Source organism: Coregonus lavaretus (genome assembly GCF_964263955.1).
Source record: "Coregonus lavaretus genome assembly, chromosome: 4".
Lineage (NCBI taxonomy): Eukaryota > Metazoa > Chordata > Actinopteri > Salmoniformes > Salmonidae > Coregonus > Coregonus lavaretus.
In genome coordinates this window covers 16,623,653-16,643,297 of record NC_139991.1, presented here as the reverse complement: position 1 = coordinate 16,643,297, position 19,645 = coordinate 16,623,653, and the positions used below count along the sequence as shown (strand labels likewise).

Below are 19,645 nucleotides of genomic sequence, written 5' to 3'. Positions count from 1 at the left end.
CCTTCCCCTTTCTCATTTGTCCTTCTCTGTGTGTAATCAGTGTGTATACATTTATAGACTAGGAGCCCATCTCTCACCAGTCCTATAGGTAGGACCTCAACAAGAGTAGGCCAAGGTCACAGGAGCCCCAGATCAGTCATTATGACGTGTCAGGGTGATGGCTGTAATGATGGGGATGAGGTGGACCCGGGGGCAGGGGGCTGGATGCTCCTATTGACTCAGATAGGATCCTGCTGTCTCTCAGCTCAGGTCACTCTCAGGGCACACTCACACGCGATGTCAATGAGCCACTGGGAGACAGGGACTAGTAATATGATGATATGATTTAGGTGAAGGAGCTGGTCTCTGCACTTATCTGATGTGGAAGGGTCTGCTTGTCCAACAGGAGTAATCAGACGTAGTTGGGGTAATCCCTCTCCCTGCCCTCTCCCTCCCACTGGGGCACGTGTAGGGGCAGGGGTGTAGTCCGAGCCACCCCCAGGTAGAGAGAGAGGGGTGTGGATAGGGTGGGGTTTGCCTAGATAACCCTTCAGCACCAAGATTAGGGAGAAAAGGGGTAAATCCCATCGGAGCTAAACCCCTTGTGTCACGTCCAGAAATCTGGGTTCAGCTCTTTAGAGTCCCCAATCTTTAGTTACCAGTCAGCAGAGTGGAAAGTAGCTAGGCTCAGGAGGAGGAGGCTGGATGTAATCCTCTATATCGCCCCCTGTTGATCCTCCCTGGTTAAGACCCAAATACCTTGTCTGTATTTCTCTCTCTCCCATTCTGGTCATGACAGGATCATACCTCTGTCACCACTGGTGAGATTTAACCCTGATGTTAGAGGTTATCAGATATTGCATGTATTAGATACTAGTTCTCCAGATATCTCCTCCTACTCACATATTAACATATTATCTATCCCGTTGCCTAGTTACTTTACCCCTACTATACGTACATAGCTACCTCAATTACCTCGTACCCCTGCACATCAACTCGGTACTGGTACTCTCTATATATAGCCATGTTATTTTTACTCATTATTGTTATTTGTTATTCACTGTGTATTTATTCCTCGTGTCACTATTTCTATTTATTATTATTTAATTTTTTAAATTATCTTTAACTCTGTGTTGTTGGAAAAATACTCTTTCTAAGCCAGTAACACCAGTGGTTTAAAACTCTAGGGTAGCTTGGCTCACCTTCTTTGGAAGCAAGTGAAGTGGCACACTCAGAGTCAGGGGTCAGCTTTTTCCAAATGTTCTTTCTCGGCTAAAAATAGCCTGATGTTTATCAGAGTTACAGGTTACTCACTCACAGTCTCACACACACTGTACACATACTGTACACTACACACACACTGTGTAGGCCTCTAAAAAGGCTCTCCTTAATATATTTATTTGGACTAGGGTAGGAGTGTGTGTATATTACCTCCAGGTTGCTGCTGTCTGTGGAGTGAATATTAAACAAACCTCAGTGGGCAGTCTGTTTGGTGGTCTGTCTGGCTTGTCGGTCTGCAGTATACATTACGTTGACTGAACGTTTTCCTAACCTCCTCTGTATTGTGATCTCTTTCAGGCGCCACCAGAGACATTGGATCAGCGCTGACAAGGATGTGTATGCGGCATCGCAGCATCGAGGCCAAACTGCGCCATTTCACAAAGTAAGTCCCGCCCTCTTACACAGGCATCCTCCTATAGGCCTAGCTCTGTCCCTGCCATCACTCCGTTAGTGGGGATTGGTCCCATGAACTGTCAGTCACTGCTCTGTGTTAACCGTATCTTAGCGATGATAGCCAACAGTAATGAGTAGTAGCTGTCATCCCATCCATGTTCCCTGGCTGACCTTCTAAAAGTCTGTTGTAAGTTTTGGACAAACTGTGAGCCCTTGTTTTTGTTCAGAGGCTACAACAATATGGCAATGAGAATAGGTGGTAGGCCTACATTTACATTTAGCAGACACTCTTATCCAAAGCGACTTACAGGAGCAATTAGGGTTAAGTGCCTTGCTCAAGGGCTCATCGACATATTTTTCACCTTGTCAGCTCAGGGATTCGAATCAGCAACATTTCGGTTACTGGCCCAACACTCTTAACCGCTAGGCTACCTGCCGCCCAGACTCTCTTCATGCTAGAAGAGTGAATTGACACGTGTCATCCTCCACTGAGTGAGGTACCAGTCATGGGTTTTCAATGTAAGTCTATCCCAGTGTTTGGGTCGGGTCTGTGGTAATGTGGAAATAGCAGGGCAGAATACTTGTGTAAGTGTGATTTAGACACAGGATCACCTCAGAATGGTTATTCTATACGCTATCTAGACTGGAACATTCTCTCCCTAAAATGTATGATGCAGACAGGAGGGAGGAGAAAACAGAATGTGAGGACTAACACCCTCCATCCCCCCCCCCCCCTCCTCCTCCGCTCCTCCACTCCTCCCTCTTCTCTCCCTCCCTCACCTCTCCCCAAATCCCAAGCACCTCATTATAGGACATCTGTAGACTATTCTCTCAGACACTTAAGATAAATGAATGGAACCACCAGCAGCAGCCTGCTCTGTTCTAGACCATACAGTAAACCTCAAAGAAAGGAATCCCTTCTAGTAAGTCTGTAGTCTCTAATGACTTTTCCAAATCAGAGGCTATTACCATGATGATGATGATGATGATGGTGTCTTGTTGGGGTATTTACATTCCTTACAAAGCATTTCTAGGAGCAAAAGTTTCCTCACCCCGTGGTGGCACATTAAAACCTGTCTCCTCACCCGTTTACATTGCCACACATTATAATCAGGGCTGAAGCCCACATCAGCACTGTGCTGTCAGTCTGTGAGTGGTCGACCTGGGAGGCTGCAGTTTCCACACTCCACCATGGGACTCCCAGCTCATCCGGTGTGCAGATGTGCCACATACCAAAAATAGTGAAGTGGGACGAACCACAAAATTATATAACCGTCTTCCTTTTCCAAAAATCGTATATCTTAGAGCTTATATTTTCCATGGTTCATAAGAACACATATTTTTAGAATTTATCATGGCACAGACTCATTTTGTCCACGTGTTCCATATGATGTGAACCAGATGAAGCCAAATTGTTACATTTAAATGGATAAGAAAATCATTATTATAACCATGAATTAACACACCCATTGTACCTCTCTCTTTCTCTCCATCCTTCTGTCCTCCCAGTGCCCTGATGGAGAGCTTGATCACTCCTCTCCAGGACAGGATTGAGGATTGGAAGAAGACAGCCAACCAGCTGGATAAGGACCATGCCAAAGGTGAATATTAATAATAATAATAATAATATTGGATTGGATTTATGTAGCGCCTTTCTACTGGCTGAGGTACTCAAAGCGCTTTACATAGTAAGGGGGAAACTCACCTCATCCACCACCGATGTGTGGCACCCACCTGGGTGATGCATGGCAACCATTGTTGTGCCAGAACGCTCACCACACATCAGCTAACATGGTGGAGAGGTGAGGAGTGATATATGCCAAGTATGAATGAGGGGGATGAATAGATGGCCATGATTGAAACAGGTGAGACACACACAGGGTACCTCTAGCCAATCGTATTCCCCTCTGTCTCCTGCATCAATATGGCCGACATTCAGTCCCCTGTCTCTCCTCCAGAGTACAAGAGATCTCGTCATGAGATCAAGAAGAAGTCCTCAGACACCATGAAACTGCAGAAGAAGGCCCGGAAAGGTAGGTTGCTCCTCTTCTCTCTCTCCCTGTCGCTCTCTGACTGACAGCTAGCATGGCTGAACACTCCTAAACTGCCCTCTCCGTCTATCCAGCGCTCTGAAATCACAGCAGGTTGTGCATTTTGTTTGGCTTCTATAACTATAGGTTAACCCGGACATTCTCTGTTATGTAATGGTCTCAGCTGTGTCTCCCCTTCAGCATGATATTACAGTAGGAGTAGTAGTGCTGAAAATGTCAAGGTCAAATCCTCAAGGTGAGATCCTTTGCCAAGGCATTCTGACTACATCAATGTGTTTTCTCAAGAGTCACATAGCTGGCATGTGTTTGTAGCTTGTTGAAGATTACAGTTTGGTCTTTAAAAGGGCCATTGCCTCAAATCACTACAGAAAGGGAGCGAGATGAGGGAAGCCGCAGTGAGGGACGGAGAACATAGCTCCACTCCCTGTTGTTGAAGACTGAGGTTATAGAGCAACACTCCCCCCTGGTGGTCAGGATGATAATGACAGGCCTTCCCTCATTCGTGATAAAGCAGTTCACTCTGATCCAACAGCCAATAATGACTGTTGTCTATTTAAGGCTGTTTCGAGACAGTTGCCAGGCAGATGCAAGAACCTAAAATGATTACCTGAGGTGTATTTCATCTTAAAACCAGTGGAACATTGATGTTTGGGTTGCTTTACAAGGTTGAGTTGGTTTTGATTAGGTTGCAACAGTGTTTTTGCTCTAACCTTGCACACTTTGGCCGTGAACTGAGCTGTGATGGCTTCCTTGTACTAACCCTAATGATGAGCTCAACAATCTCTGCTCTCTCTCCTCTACCTCTGTCAACCCTCTGACCCCCTCTATGTCCCCCAAATCCTCCTCTCAACCCATCTTTGTTGTCCCTTCCTCTTTCTCTTTATCTCTCCCCTCCTCTCTCCCTCTCTCTTTCTCGCTCTCTCTCTCTGTCTGTGGTTGATTTCCCTTCTGTAGAAATCCAGGGTAAGTATGTTGTTCCCGTCCCACAACACTGCTATGCTATGCTACAGTTTCTTCTTTACATGTATCCTGTGTAGAGGGGATTTCCCTTGCCAAAAAATTACTATTGAGAGATAGTAAATAGCTAAGTGATTTACATCACTTTAATACATTTGGTGTGATTCACTCATCTTCAGCTAGTTAGGCATACTAGTTGTAACCGTGAAATGTCTGTCTTCTTTCTGAGGCCTCTGGAATGCTGTCCTGTGACCTCTGTGACTCCTGCATGACTTGTTGGTCTAAAGCTCTTTCTGCTCACAGCACTGGTTGCTGTTGACTAAGATTCCCCCCTCTCTTCTCTATCATGGCCATCTCTGACACAACTCCCTGCTGCATGACTTAACATTACAAGACATTTTGAAGACATACCTTTTTTTCCTTCATTTTTCATTATTTGGTTTAACTTCTGTAGATGTCAGTCTGTTTAGTGTCTGTATGTATTTCTGTTTAGCTAATGTAGATACAGTACCAGTGTAGTGTTTGTAGATCATTCTGTCCTGTGTCCATGGTGCCTGTCATTGGCTTGGGGGACCAAGAAGGGAGGGATGAGAGGAGGGGAGGGGTGAGATTTGTCCCTTCAAGCCCAGACACACCACACATTTCTAATATTTTCTTTCTCTCCTTCTCCTCTCTCTTGTGTGTCACACTTTGGTTTTTCCTTGTGACCTCTCTGTTACCCTCTTCTCCTCTTTTTGTCCTTCTACCATCCCCTGTCCTCTTCCTTCCATTCTCTCTCCATTCCCAATCCCCCCACTCCCTGTATACTATGCCCCTGCCCTCTGTTTCCCTTTCCCTGCCCCTTGTCCCTGTCCCCCTGTCCCCTGTGCTCTCCCTCCTGGCTCCCCAGGCCGAGGGGACCTGCAGCCCCAGCTGGATAGTGCCATGCATGATGTAAATGACATGTACCTGCTGATGGAGGAGACAGAGAAGCAGGCGGTGCGCAGAGCTCTGGTGGAGGAGAGGGGACGCTTCTGCACCTTCATCGGCTTCCTGCAGCCTGTAGTGGTAAGACTGGAGGAGGGGAGGCAGGGGCTGTATGGGTGAGACATGGGGCCAATCCCAAATCATCCCTTAAACCCTACGCTTTATGCACTTGTGGAGATCTGAGAGGATTTGATTGGTATAAGCAATATGGTAAAACTTCCATCTAGCCTATCAGAGGGCGAGGTGGAGCTATTACCAGGTTGCTCATACCAATCAAATCCTATCAAATCTCCACAAGTGCACAGGGTGAAGGGTTTAGGGGACGATTTGCGATTGGGCCAGACTGAAGATGAAACAGGAGGAGGGGAAACCTAACTTGGGTGACAAAGTCAATTAGCCACCAGCTAAAATATGTTGACATTGCACTCTGGTGTTGAGTCAAAACAGTGGCAGTCATTCACATAAAGCCAATGCTTTTGCTATATATAATAACACTAACTGACTGAAATGAGTCTAATTTCTTTCATCAGAATGGCGAGATTGCCATGCTGGGAGAGATCACTCACCTCCAGGCCATTATTGATGACCTCACTGTGCTGACCACTGATCCCCACAAACTGCCCCCCGCCAGCGAGCAGGTACCGACACTCTTTTCTAAGATATTTGTATAATTTTTTTGTCTAGTATTTTAGTATAATGCACCATCTCTCAATCCCACCGTCTAGACAGAGGTCATTAGATGCTAGATGAAACAGTGCTTGTATGATAGAGTAAAATGTGCCATAACAATAATAGCATCATAATGTGTACCAGCAAGCAATATGCTATTCATTTATCTGAATGTGATAATATGATCTCTGTGCTCTATTGATGTCTGTTTGTACAGAGTTTGGTTAGTAATGCCTATGAATTCCTATAGGGGGAGCACACAGCTTACCAGCTCATTTATTACAACTAAAGCTGATGCTACGTGTCCATGTGAATCCTTCTCATATTTCCCCCTTTCAGGTGTACAACACTTATATGGCGCCAACTGGTTTGTCCTCTCTCTCTCCCAGGTGATTAAAGACCTGAAGGGTTCAGACTACAGCTGGTCCTACCAGACCCCTCCCTCCTCCCCCAGCAGCTCTGGCTCCAGGAAGAGCAGCATGTGCAGGTACGAACCAGAGGGAGACAGGACACATGGACTAGAAATACAGACATTTGTATTGACATGGATTCATTTGATTTGATCAATAAAGGGGGATTCTTTGTTTTGAGCCTAGGTGTGTGGATGATACAGTTGAAGTCGGAAGTTTACATACACTTAGGTTGGAGTCATTAAAACTCGTTTTTCAACCACTACACACATTTCTTGTTAACAAACTATAGTTTTGGCAAGTCGGTTAGGACTTCTACTTTGTGCATGACACAAGTAATTTTTCCAACAATTGTTTACAGACAGATTATTTCACTTATAATTCACTGTATCACAATTTCAGTGGGTCAGAAGTTTACATACACTAAGTTGACTGTGCCTTTAAACAGCTTGGAAAATTCCAGAAAATGATGTCATGGATTTAGAAGCTTCTGATAGGCTAATTGACATAATTTGAGTCAATTGGAAGTGTACCTGTGGATGTATTTCAAGGCCTACCTTCAAACTCAGTGCCTCTTTGCTTGACATCATGGGAAAATGAAAAGAAATCAGCCAAGACCTCAGAAAAAATATTGTAGACCTCCACAAGACTGGTTCATCCTTGGGAGCAATTTCTAAACGCCTGTAGCTACCGCGTTCATCTGTACAAACAATAGTACGCAAGTATAAACACCATGGGACCACGCAGCTGTCATACCGCTCAGGAAGGAGACGCGTTCTGTCTCCTAGAGATGAACGTACTTTGGTACGAAAAGTGCAAATCAATCCCAGAACAACAGCAAAGGACCTTGTGAAGATGCTGGAGGAAACAGGTACAAAAGTATCTACAGTAAAATGAGTCCTATATCAACATAACCTGAAAGGCGGCTCAGCAAGGAAGAAGCCACTGCTCCAAAACCGCCATAAAAAAGCCAGACTACGGTTTGCAACTGCACATGGGGACAAAGATCGTGCTTTTTGGAGAAAAGTCCTCTGGTCTGATGAAACAAAAATAGAACTGTTTGGCCATAATGACCTTCGTTATGTTTGGAGGAAAAAGGGGGGTCTTGCAAGCCGAAGAACAACATCCCAACCGTGAAGAACGGGGGTGGCAGCATCATGCTGTGGGGGTGCTTTGCTGCAGGAGGGACTGGTGCACTTCACAAAATAGATGGCATCATGAGGAAGGAAAATGATGTGGATATATTGAAGCAACATCTCAAGACATCAGTCAGGAAGTTAAAGCTTGGTCGCAAATGGGTCTTCCAAATGGACAATGACCCCAAGCATACTTCCAAAGTTGTGGCAAAATGGCTTAAGGACAACAAAGTCAAGGTATTGGAGTGGCCATCACAAAACCCTGACCTCAATCCTATAGAAAAATTGTGGGCAGAACTGAAAAAGCATGTGCGAGCAAGGAGGCCTACAAACCTGACTCAGTTACACCAGCTCTGTCAGGAGGAATGGGCCAAAATTCACCCAACTTATTGTGGGAAGCTTGTGGAAGGCTACCCGAAACGTTTGACCCAAGTTAAACAATTTAAAGGCAATGCTACCAAATACTAATTGAGTGTATGTAAACTTCTGACCCACTGGGAATGTGATGAAAGAAATAAAAGCTTAAATAAATAATTCTCTCTACTATTATTCTGACATTTCACATTCTTAAAATAAAGTGGTGATCCTAACTGACCTAAGACACTGAATTTTTACTAGGATTAAATGTCAGGAATTGTGAAAAACTGAGAGTAAATGTATTTGGCTAAGGTGTATGTAAACTTCCGACTTCAACTGTATGTTGTAGGCTATGTGAGTGTACACATACAGTATTTCTGACAATAAAAGTGACAGTGAAAGTGTGTCAGTGAGAGGTGCTGTTCAGATAAGTGTTGTATCTTAGTAAAAGAGGCACCCTTGCATGTCTGCGCATGTCTGTATGAGCGTCTGTCTGAGCATCTGTCTGCTGGTCCATATGTCTGTTGTGTCGTCCTGTGTCCTCTGTCCTCACAGAGTTTAATCACAGATGGCGCCATGTGGCATGCAACACTCAGAGCACTAAATGTTTTCCCCTGTCTTTTTTCTCTTAGTGGTGAAAATTACAACTTTATTTCAACTTAAAACAGACTTGTTTGATGATAACAAATAGCACATAACATTTATATTACAATGTTATGGAGTGTTTTTCAAAAAAACTCAAACTGAGCACAAAAACTCAAACTGAGCACTGAGTCAAACACACTTATTGACATGTGTGATGAAGTAGGACACTTGTTAGGTCTGAAGTGGTGTCCTCTATTCTGAAGAAGTATCTCTCAGGCTTGTCACAACAGTGCTCTGATGTGGTGGCATGGTCTACTTGTCTGTGTGTGTGTGTGTATCTGTGTGTTTGTGTGTGTGTCGCTTGTGTCACTGTCTGGGAGGCCATGTCTTCGGGCATGCCAACTACCCTGCCATGTGCCCTGTGTCTAATCTACCCATGCTTGGTTCTCACATGTTCTCACACTCTCTCATCTTGTCTCTTCCATGTTCCCTCCTCCTCTCCCTTCCCAACCCTCTACCTCTGACCCCCCTCCATCCTTAACATGGCTATCACCATCCCTCTATGTGTGTGTGTCTCCCAACCTCTCCACTCTGCATTCATACTTACCCTTGGTGTTCTATGTGTTTGGCCTCTTCTCTATTTCCTGTGGTTTGATCACTTCCTATTCCTCTGTATTTGCACGGCCTCTTTCTCTTCCTGTGTGTTTGGCTTCTCCACTCTCTGTGCCTCCTTCCCCCCTATTCTGGTTGGGTTCCCCTCTTTCACTGCTGCTGCTCTCTACTTCCAACTCCAACTTGGAAATGTCCTCATCTTAACCTCTACCCATCATATAAACTACCTGTCTCTCTTATATGAACTCTACCCATCATATAAACCACCTGTCTCTCTTATATGAACTCTACCCATCATATAAACTACCTGTCTCTCTTATATGAACTCTACCCATCATATAAACTACCTGTCTCTCTTATATGAACTCTACCCATCATATAAACTACCTGTCTCTCTTATATGAACTCTACCCATCATATAAACTACCTGTCTCTCTTATATGAACTCTACCCATCATATAAACTACCTGTCTCTCTTATATGAACTCTACCCATCATATAAACTACCTGTCTCTCTCATATGAACTCTACCCATTGCTTGCTCTGCTCCTCTGGCCCATACTTCACTGTAACTCGCTACCATCAATCTCCCTCCTTTTCCACGTTTCATCTCACTTCATCACTCTCTCCCCATATCCATCACTACACATCCTCATTCAATCTCCTACCTTCTCCACCTCTTGCTTCATAAATGTGGTTTATATGATATCCCCCTCCCTTAAACACTTCCCTTCACCCTGCCTGACCCTTTCCCCTGCCCCCTCACCACCCTCTCACTCTGGCCCCACCCCCCTGCAGCAGTGTGAACAGCGCCCACAGTAGCGCCTCTCGCTCTTCCGGAGGCTCTCAGACTCACTCACCCAGTTCGTCCTATCGCTACCGCAGCCTGGCCCAGCCGCCACCGGGGAACGCTCACCGTCTCAGCAGCGTCTCCTCCCATGACTCAGGCTTCATATCGCAGGACGCCAATGTCTACTCCAAGCCTCCCTCGCCCATGCCCTCTGACATCACCAGCCAGGTATGACTGCCATCACAGATGTCGCTGCAGTGCTGAAACGTAGCTCAGCCCTCTCCTTGGTTTAAATTCCTCTACTCTTCTGACTTGGTTTTGCGTTCATTCTGTCTCTTTCTTGACCTCTATTTCCTTCTGCAGAAGTCATCAAGTTCTGCATCCTCAGAGGCATCCGAGACCTGCCAGTCAGTCAGTGAGTGCAGCTCTCCCACAACGGTAAGTACAACAGCTACCTACCTCACACTCCTGTCCTAATGTGTGCAAACATATTGGAATACATGATCAGAATATCAATCTCACATTTCTGTCAGTCAGTCACACGATTAACTGACTTCGGAAAATAATGTGAATACACTATAGCCATGCTCATTTTAGTTGTCTGTGTATTGCATACTGTAATGTTGTACTGTATATGTTTATGAGAGAAGCTGGTAAAACTGACCAGCAGGATGGTCTCCCTAAGTATGTGTTCTTCATCAGCCCAGGTGAACTTGTGGTCATCTGCTCTATCACCGCTGATCTCTTGACTTTGCAGACCTTTCTTCTGCTACTCGTACAGTTTGTGTATGTGTGTGTTTGAGAGTGCACATGCACGTACTTGCGTGCATGCACCTGTGTGCGTGTGTGTGTATGTACAGAATGTCTCTGTGACCCAGAGGTCACATCACAAAGGCTCCTCCCATAAGCCTTTGGTGTTGATGGACGCTCTGACGATCACGATCTTGTCTCTCCGTTCCGCAGTTTGGCTCGTCCTTCGCTACCTTCCGCCCTGCTCTCTCTCACACTGGCTCCATCAGACCTCTCTCTGTCATACTTCCTGCGTCCCCACCCTATAACTGCTCCCCTGGATCCAACACTACCTCTCCCACATCAAAGGTTCCTTGCTGGAAGGTTTGTTTTCATCTGCACACTTTTCTTTGCAGTTTTTGGTTAGTTTTTTCTTTTTTTGGTTTGTGGTATAATTTGTGCTTCTTGAGTTAATGCTTATTCACCAGGTTTTTCTTTTAATTTCACCATCTGCTTAACTCACTCATGACTTCATTACTTTGCTCCCTAACCTGTGTGCCTTTTCTGTTGTCGTTGGCCATCAGTCTCACCCCTGGTTTCAAATCTCCTGTATGGTGATTTGCTAAACTGAGCAGGCCATGGATGGCATCCATTTCATCTTTCGAAGCCTAACAAACTCAAAAGGCTTCAAACCAATAAACCCACTCATCAATTTGGCCCAATACCAAACACACACACACACGATGAGGAATCCCCCCCCCCACAGTACCCCCACACTGAACCCAGATGAAGGGCGTCAAACTGCTGGATAGTGGACGGGTCTCTCTCATTGGAGAGTTTGCTCTGTTGCTTTTCCCTGCTTCTTATTAACCACACCCACCTCTTCAGGATTGGTCCAAGGTAGGTTCTTATGAGCAGCCATTGGCTGCCACGCTTCAGCGGAGGAAGGAGCCCCTGGATAGGCTGAGGGAGAGCGAGGCATCCCCAGGCTCCCAGGGATATGCTGGTGCTCACCCAGATGATGTCCAGAGGCCCCGGATGACCCCAGCCACCATCGCTGCCAAGGTAACAGAGAATATGCAGATTTACCTCACAATGGTGTGAATACAAGACACATGCTGCTATCACACAACTGTTGGATTTTTAAACCGGATTGGACTTTGGTAGTTATAGTCTGTCCATTGTGCTTGGTAGTGGTCCTGTGCTCCTACCGTATGATAGTGTTTGCTAAGGCTATTGATTGCGATACGGTTCTGAAAACCTTGGACTTAGTTATCATCCTAATCATATTTCTCTACAGTGTAGAGAGTGTGTTAAGTGTGTGTTGTTGCTTCCTCCCAGCACGGTGAAGAGGTGTCTCCAGCAGCCAGTGACCTGGCAATGGTCCTGACCCGTGGTCTCAGCATGGAGCAGCAGAAGAGCAACAGGGACTCCCTGCAGTACTCTAGTGGCTACAGCACCCAGACCACCACCCCCTCCTGCTCCGAGGACACTATCCCCTCTCAGGGTAACTCCTTCTCTCATAGAGTAAAACCTCACATACATTAACCAACAGAGAGATACACTCACTGTCCTCTTTCAAGGTAACATACATGTACTATAGAACCAGCCCCAACAGAATAATACATTTATTTTATTTATTTATGGCAGCAACACATGACAACACAGCATACATGCAGTACTCAACCTCCTAATAGACACACTCACAACTTAGAGTATACACGCCCCCATCCCCTTACTTGGTAGCACTCCACCTAGATACAACACTGAATAACACACCACACCCCTCTATCTTTCTCTCTCCCCCAGTGTCGGATTATGACTGCTACTCTGTGAATGGAGATGCTGAAGGTGAGGCGTCAACTGACTTTGACAAGTCGTCCACCATCCCCCGCCACAGCAACATCGCCCAGAACTACCGCCGTATGATCCAGACCAAGAGGCCGGCCAGCACTGCAGGTCTGCCCAGTGGGGCCCAAGGCGGAGTGCCTGGAGGGGGAGGGGGCATTGGGACCCCTGGGACTGCTACCATCCGCCGAACCCCATCCACCAAGCCAGGTGTGAGGCGCACCCTGTCCAACGCGGGCCCCATCCCCATCCGCCCGCCCATAGTGCCAGTGAAGACACCCACGGTGCCTGATGCTCCTGGGGGGTACCCCGGGCCTCCGGTACGCGTGGGCAGTGAGGAGTGTGTGTTCTACGTGGCGGATGACTCCTCCCCCAACGCGCTGGAGTTTGTAAAGGCCTCTCCCAAGCGTCTGAGCCTGCCGAACACAGCGTGGGGGTCTGGGGGAGCGATGGAGATGAGTGTGTATGTCCAGCAGGCTGCCCAGCATGGCTCTGAGGAGGACCAGATGATAGCCGCTAACCGCCACAGCCTGGTGGAGAAGATAGGAGAGCTGGTTGCCAGTGCCCATGCCCTTGGGGAGGGACAGTTCCCCTTCCCCAACCTCCCTGATGAACCCCCGCCTGGCCCGGCCCCCCAGCATGACCCCCAGGCCCCCGGGTCAGGAACCGACGTGCTGGTGTCCATCCGCAGGGGCGTGCGCCTCCGCAAGACCGTCTCCAACGATAGGTCAGCGCCCAGGATTTTGTGATGGCCCACAGCGGAACGGAGGGAGCATAGCCTGCACCCACTGAGGTGCCCCAACCACTACATACAGTACTGACTCTGTAGTAAAGAAGTAAATATGACAACAGATGATTGCAAAAAAAAGAAGTTTAATTAGAAGTAAATGATAAATAACAATAATAATGCTGATAATTAAAAGGTAAATAATGAATAATAATGACAGGCTCTGGCCACTATAACTCTAGCGTGTCTGGACGCATGTTTGTTTTATTAACACCACTATCACCACGGGATCCTCAGACTGTATATAGAGACTGTCTGGACTGGACTGACTGCTGAGAGAGAGAGATACTGTTTATAGGGACCTGGACTTCCAGCCACCCTCTCCACCTCCTCCCACAACCCCCCACTCCTCACCCAACCTCTTACCCCCCATTCTAGAGTAAAGCAAAGGGCAGCAGGTGGCAGAGAGACAGACGAAAAGTGAGGACATTGGGGACTCCATCTCTCCCTCTCCCTTTGGCTCAGGCCACAAGGCTTTGACAACGCAATGTTAGCTTTAAACCATGGCTAACAGAGTGTGTGTGTGTGTGTGTAAGAGGTGGGCAGAGTTCTGCTGCAGGTCAGCTGGTTGTATTTGAGGGTGGGGCTTCTCTCCTCTGTGTCGTTTGTTGTTACCCTCCCACTGGGCACACACTGGTTAATTCAATGTTGTTTCCAAGTCATTTTAATTAAATTACGTTGGACCAACGTGGAATAGACATTGAATTGACGTCTGTGCTCAGTGGACTGTTTTTATTGTGACATTTGATTTCCTGTTACCACTGTATGAGAAACTACAAAATTAAGCCAGGCTTATATATTTTCTAAATCCAGAGAGAACATGTTAATAAGAAATGGAGCAATAAATGTGTTTTATTTTCTGTTTGCGGAGTGGAGGAGAAATAGAAGCTGTTATCTTAGGTCTAGGTTGTCTTATTTTTTTACTTGCAGGCAATCATCAGGCATGCTCAAGTATATATGACAGTGGCTGTCTAACTTTGGCCCTAGCTTTTTCTCAAGTCCTTGTCTGATGTGTTAAAATACAGAAAAATCATAGAAAACTGAAGCACTTTGAAGGTTTATTTCTAGTGTGACCACTAGGAGTCAGTGTGGTCATGCTATGTGATGAGACGAGGGTGCTGGGGGAGTGAGACATTTGGTTGTCATGCGGTGGGCTGCTGCGTGCCACAGACCAGTGAGTGAAGCAGGTCAATTGGTGAGAGAAGAAGAGCGAATAAGGAAGTGATAAAGAAAGGTGGGAAATGGGAACGGAAGGATACGGGATTGGGGGCATGGTTATGTACAATGGGTCCATGCTGAAGAGGTTGAATTCCAAAAACGGATTTATTTAAAACATAACATTTATGTAAAGAGGGGGATGGTAAGCTGCTGTACTAGTCATTGTGAGTCTCAAACATGAGATCCATTGCTTGTTTGACCCATGTGCAGCCTTATGCGGGGAGCTGGCTTTGCTAAGGACATTAGAATGAAAGAGTGACTATAGCCAGGGAGAAACAGTGAGGATAATGTAAGGGGTTGCCAGATTGGGAAGAAGAAGTGGGGTATTTATGTTTACAGAGTTAGCTGGAAGAGAGTTGCTGCAGCAGAGAGAGATGGAATGAGCATTTCACTGCCTGTTCATACTGTAAGCCTGAGTTAAGAGTCAGATGCACAGCAGGAAGTCAAGACTAGAATCTGTATGAAAATAGAATAACCTGTCAGAAAATTATGTTGCCATATTTTTTGCAATAATGTTATGCTGTAGTCTTACTTTTGTCAATTAAAAAAATATATGAATTTCCAGTGAACAGTGTACCACAGTGACATAGGATCTGAGCAGGCAGAGAGAGCATTAATCTGACCGTTGTACTGTATGTAGGGTAGTGATGAACTTCATGGATATCTCCCCATGCTCCCTAGCAGTGACTGTTGATGTCCTCACTTTGACTACAATGACCATTACAAAATGTATCTCAATGCTGATTTTGTTTTAAATTTTTAATTATTTATTTTGCCTAAATAGAGCACTGTTTTAGACATGCCTGTGGCTGTTTTAAAGCTAGGATCTGCTTTGAGAAGATAAGAGAAACGCCTGCTATTGTAGGATATCCCTCCTCTGCTGGAGTGCACTTTTCTCATGAACTCTGAAATAGTTCTTCAGCAAGGGGCTTTGTAAGAGGGTGTGGGTGTGACTGGGCAGGATGGGGTGGGGCGGGGGAGGAAGGGGAAGGACCAGCAGTGTGGTGGGAGTGGCCCAGGTTGGAAGTGACCTCACCTGCCACAGTGCATTCTGGACCAGAGCATGCTCATCCAGAGAATTTCTGCCTAGCACAGGTCATAAAGATGTATATTTATATATACATATATACATACATATACTGTATAAGAAGGTGAGCACTAATCGTACAAGTCAAATCGCTTGAATTTTTTTTAAGGAGTTTAACTCACGTTATTTCGCATTACTGAAGAAAAAAAGGCAAATGTCAAGTGTACAGTGTATGACAGCAATATGGCAGTGTGTCTATTAGCCAAATTAACAATACAACTTCTTATCTAACAAAAAGGTAAACATGTTTACGTCTTTTTAAATGTGCAGATTTAACTCTGGCAATTATTCTGTTCCAATTTCTTGTCATGCTTGAATTACACTGTTTCATTCTGATTGTGTGTGATGCTCCTTACCGTTCCCAAGAACCCAACTCTGTAACTGTCACTTCCAGCAAAGCACTAGAGTGAGAGAAAGACAGGATGTGGCACAGAGACAGACAGAATGGGTGAGACTGTTTGCTAGTGTGTGTTAGGCTGAGACTGAAAAGGACCCCTACAGGGGAACTACAGAGGTGTCAGTCTCAGTTGTGTCTCTCTGTCTGGGTTGAGGTGACACCCTCCAAGACCCCATGGTGGATGACTAGCAGTCACCTCACTCCCTCACATTCCCACAGCTGGGCTGTCTCTGGCTCCTAGACTCTCTTTCCCTCTTTCCTCACTATCACTTGCTCTTCTCGCCATCCTTCCACTGGGTACAGACGTCAGTTCAACGTTTGGTTGAGTTGTCATCTAACAAGAATTCAACATGAAAAAAAGTATAATTGCAATGTCATTGGATTTAGGTTAAAAGTTGGGTGAAAAAAGACAGCCCTTACATTGATGACTTTTTGCAAATCTAAATAGTTTTCCAAGTTGATTCAACGTCACCACATAGATGTTTTGGGTTGAAATGACGTGGAAACAATGTTGATTTAACCCGTTTTTGCCCAGTGGTCTACCCCCACTTCTACTCTCAATAAATTAGCTTGTTGCTTTTCAACCTCTTATCCACCCATCCACCACAACCCCAACTCCTACTAGCAGCTCACTCCATAGCCTGCCTCACCATCAGCTCTTAAGCCAGAGCCAAACCCAAACCCCCAACAGGACTTTGACTGAAACACTTTCACACTGAGGCTAATGCAAGGACAGGGAATAACTGTGTCATCACAATAAAATGCTAGTTTCACATTAGAAGAACAACACTTCCATGAGAACATGATATGATGTCTCTTGCTGGCTGGATTATAGCTAATGAAATAATTTGAATTAAGCCCTAACTTCACTCTTGAGTGAGTGTTAATTTGCGATAAGTGCCCATGTGACTTATCTCTCTCTCAAATCGGGTGAGTTGTTTGTCTGTTTGTCCTGCTGCGCTAGCCACGGGTGGTGTGTCGATAGTATTATTGCTGTCGTGAGGGGAATGGAGCAAATGGGTTGATGGGAGTGTTTAAGCATAATATACTTTTCTCTTCATGTTGAGAGAGGTTGCACAGTGCTGTATAGAGATTAATTTTTCACTTCTTTGTCTCTGCAATACAGCCTCGGTCGCAAATTACACTTATTTAAATAGTTTTTTGAATACACTTATGCAGATCTCTTTCACAATTTCAATAGAGAAAATGTGCTTTCATTGCCTTGTGAGTTTCACTGTGTGTGATTTAATACTTTTTCCCCGCTAAGCTATATGGAAATAACAATGGAACTCATTCATAATGTGTGATACTGGATATGTAACAGGAGTCTTTGGGTCTCAGTGGTCTCCATGATGCCTTCCCTAACACAGGTCAACCTTTCCTTCCTCCCCCTCTTAGTCCTGGATAAGAGCTTGGTTAATTAGCCTTATTACTGTAAGAACATTATAAAGTTCATGACTGTCAGGAAAACCTTTGGACTATAGTCATTCTGGCCAACATACACCGTCTTTAAAGTCTAGGCTGTTGTTAGTGTGCGGCCAGTACACACACATCTAAGCTGGTGTTAGTGTGCGGCCAGTACACACACATCTAGGCTGGTGTTAGTGTGCGGCCAGTACACACTCATCTAGGCTGGTGTTAGTGTGCGGCCAGTACACACACATCTAGGCTGGTGTTAGTGTGCGGCCAGTACACACTCATCTAGGCTGGTGTTAGTGTGCGGCCAGTACACACACATCTAGGCTGGTGTTAGTGTGCGGCCAGTACACACTCATCTAGGCTGGTGTTAGTGTGCGGCCAGTACACACACATCTAGGCTGGTGTTAGTGTGCGGCCAGTACACACTCATCTAGGCTGGTGTTAGTGTGCGGCCAGTACACACACATCTAGGCTGGTGTTAGTGTGCGGCCAGTGCACACTCATCTAGGCTGGTGTTAGTGTGCGGCCAGTACACACTCATCTAGGCTGGTGTTAGTGTGCGGCCAGTACACACTCATCTAGGCTGGTGTTAGTGTGCGGCCAGTACACACACAGCCGTACTGTGACCCTGCAAATCACTTCACGCCGTTGTAAGGTAGCCAAACACCCCAAGCCCCTCTTCCTTTAACTAGCTTATAATTACTATGTTCAAGCATATGTCATGGCAGAGATTGAATCAAGCTGGGCAGCTGTAGGGTGTAGGTCATGTATGGAGGTTATACTGTATGTGGTCTTGGAGTAGTTTGTTTACATTGACTACAAGCGTTGCGTTGGTGTGTCTTCGTGCTCACGAAGTCTGCCCTGACGTATGTTGAGGATCTCTGACACTGATGGAGAAATGTGGACTCTGCCTCTACACAAGGTGGCTACATGCCCACTCTCCCACCCACACACAGCCTGTCCCCGTCTATTTAAAAATACCAATAAAGTCACCCCACAACGATGTCACCATCCGTTAACTCAACGCTGTCAGCTCCTGAGATGTAGTCAGGCAGGGAGGAGGTGACTGGCGTTTCCAGGTGCCATGGTAACAGAACTGAATGTCTTATCACTTGTGGATTCTCTGTGGTATCTTCTCTCTACCCCTTCCTCTTCCCAAAGCCCAATCCAATATGAAAGCTAAACCACTGCGTCTATGAACTTGACCCTTGCCACAGTTTTTATGAAGTCGTTATTTTCATTACTGTATTGTGAAGAGATATGATGTGTGCATATGTTTTTGTACAAAACCCCCTCCCTCCAATGGAGTCACGTAACGCTACAGGTGCTGTTGTCTCTTCTACTTTCTCTCCTTCTCTTCTTCTTTCATTAATTGTGACCTTTTTTCCAAGGCTGTTTTGCCTCTGTTGCTGATGACACGTTTTTCTTTTTGTAATATTAATCCTTTTCATTTTGTTAACTTTAGTCACTGCTAATGTAACAAAACGCACTGTGATGATTCCAGTATTAATAAAAGTTGTACTTAAACTGTGCATGGGTTTGCGAGACAAGAGTCCTTCATTTGGAATTTAAAATGTGTTTTAGTGGAATAAACAGCTCTCACTGTTAAACTAGAGGGTGAGAGTTGATAGAGAGAGCCAAGCGTTTGTTCCATGTTTGGTTGACAGGGGGCGCCAGAGATCTGCTAGGACTAACACAGAGGATGCTGTAGAACTCAGCAAGACAAATTCTGATTCCAGGAGGGGGATGTCTGTCGGTAGTGCCAATGATGCGTGTATCTCACCCAAAACTTCAATTAAGTTCAGCAGTAAGTCTAGCCTCCTGTGCCAACCCTGCGCTCAGTGTTGCTTGAAATAACAGATTGACCAGAGGGACAGAATACTGAAGTGTTGGTCTGTCTGGTTTATTTGGTCTATATGTCACCCTAGTGTTACTGCTAGGAGACCATGCAGAAGCCTATCCTGGACTCCACAC

General features: G+C 45.6%; 1 protein-coding gene and 1 long non-coding RNA gene across 3 annotated transcripts in view; both read left to right on the top strand.

Annotated features, from left to right (window-relative positions):
• LOC311128013 (protein MTSS 2-like) overlaps nucleotides 1–14,410 on the top strand; it is a 64,809-nt gene extending 50,399 nt beyond the window's left edge. Inside the window, exons 4-15 of one of the 2 annotated variants that reach the window (XM_084159942.1) lie at nucleotides 1,558–1,642; nucleotides 3,163–3,254; nucleotides 3,612–3,686; nucleotides 5,551–5,708; nucleotides 6,158–6,265; nucleotides 6,686–6,783; nucleotides 10,195–10,414; nucleotides 10,550–10,624; nucleotides 11,150–11,299; nucleotides 11,804–11,980; nucleotides 12,257–12,422; nucleotides 12,725–14,410. In XM_084159942.1, coding sequence (XP_084016068.1) covers nucleotides 1,558–1,642; nucleotides 3,163–3,254; nucleotides 3,612–3,686; nucleotides 5,551–5,708; nucleotides 6,158–6,265; nucleotides 6,686–6,783; nucleotides 10,195–10,414; nucleotides 10,550–10,624; nucleotides 11,150–11,299; nucleotides 11,804–11,980; nucleotides 12,257–12,422; nucleotides 12,725–13,512 — 2,192 coding nt within the window. In that variant the 3' untranslated portion in view covers nucleotides 13,513–14,410. The remainder of the gene's footprint in view (nucleotides 1–1,557; nucleotides 1,643–3,162; nucleotides 3,255–3,611; nucleotides 3,687–5,550; nucleotides 5,709–6,157; nucleotides 6,266–6,685; nucleotides 6,784–10,194; nucleotides 10,415–10,549; nucleotides 10,625–11,149; nucleotides 11,300–11,803; nucleotides 11,981–12,256; nucleotides 12,423–12,724) is intronic. The other variant, XM_084159943.1, reaches the window with a different exon arrangement.
• Nucleotides 14,411–16,312: 1,902 nt separating this feature from the next.
• On the top strand, nucleotides 16,313–19,203 carry LOC311128014. The gene is made up of 2 exons (XR_014613169.1): nucleotides 16,313–17,772; nucleotides 17,884–19,203. It is a non-coding gene; the product is annotated as an uncharacterized lncRNA (long non-coding RNA).
• Nucleotides 19,204–19,645: the final 442 nt, after the last annotated feature.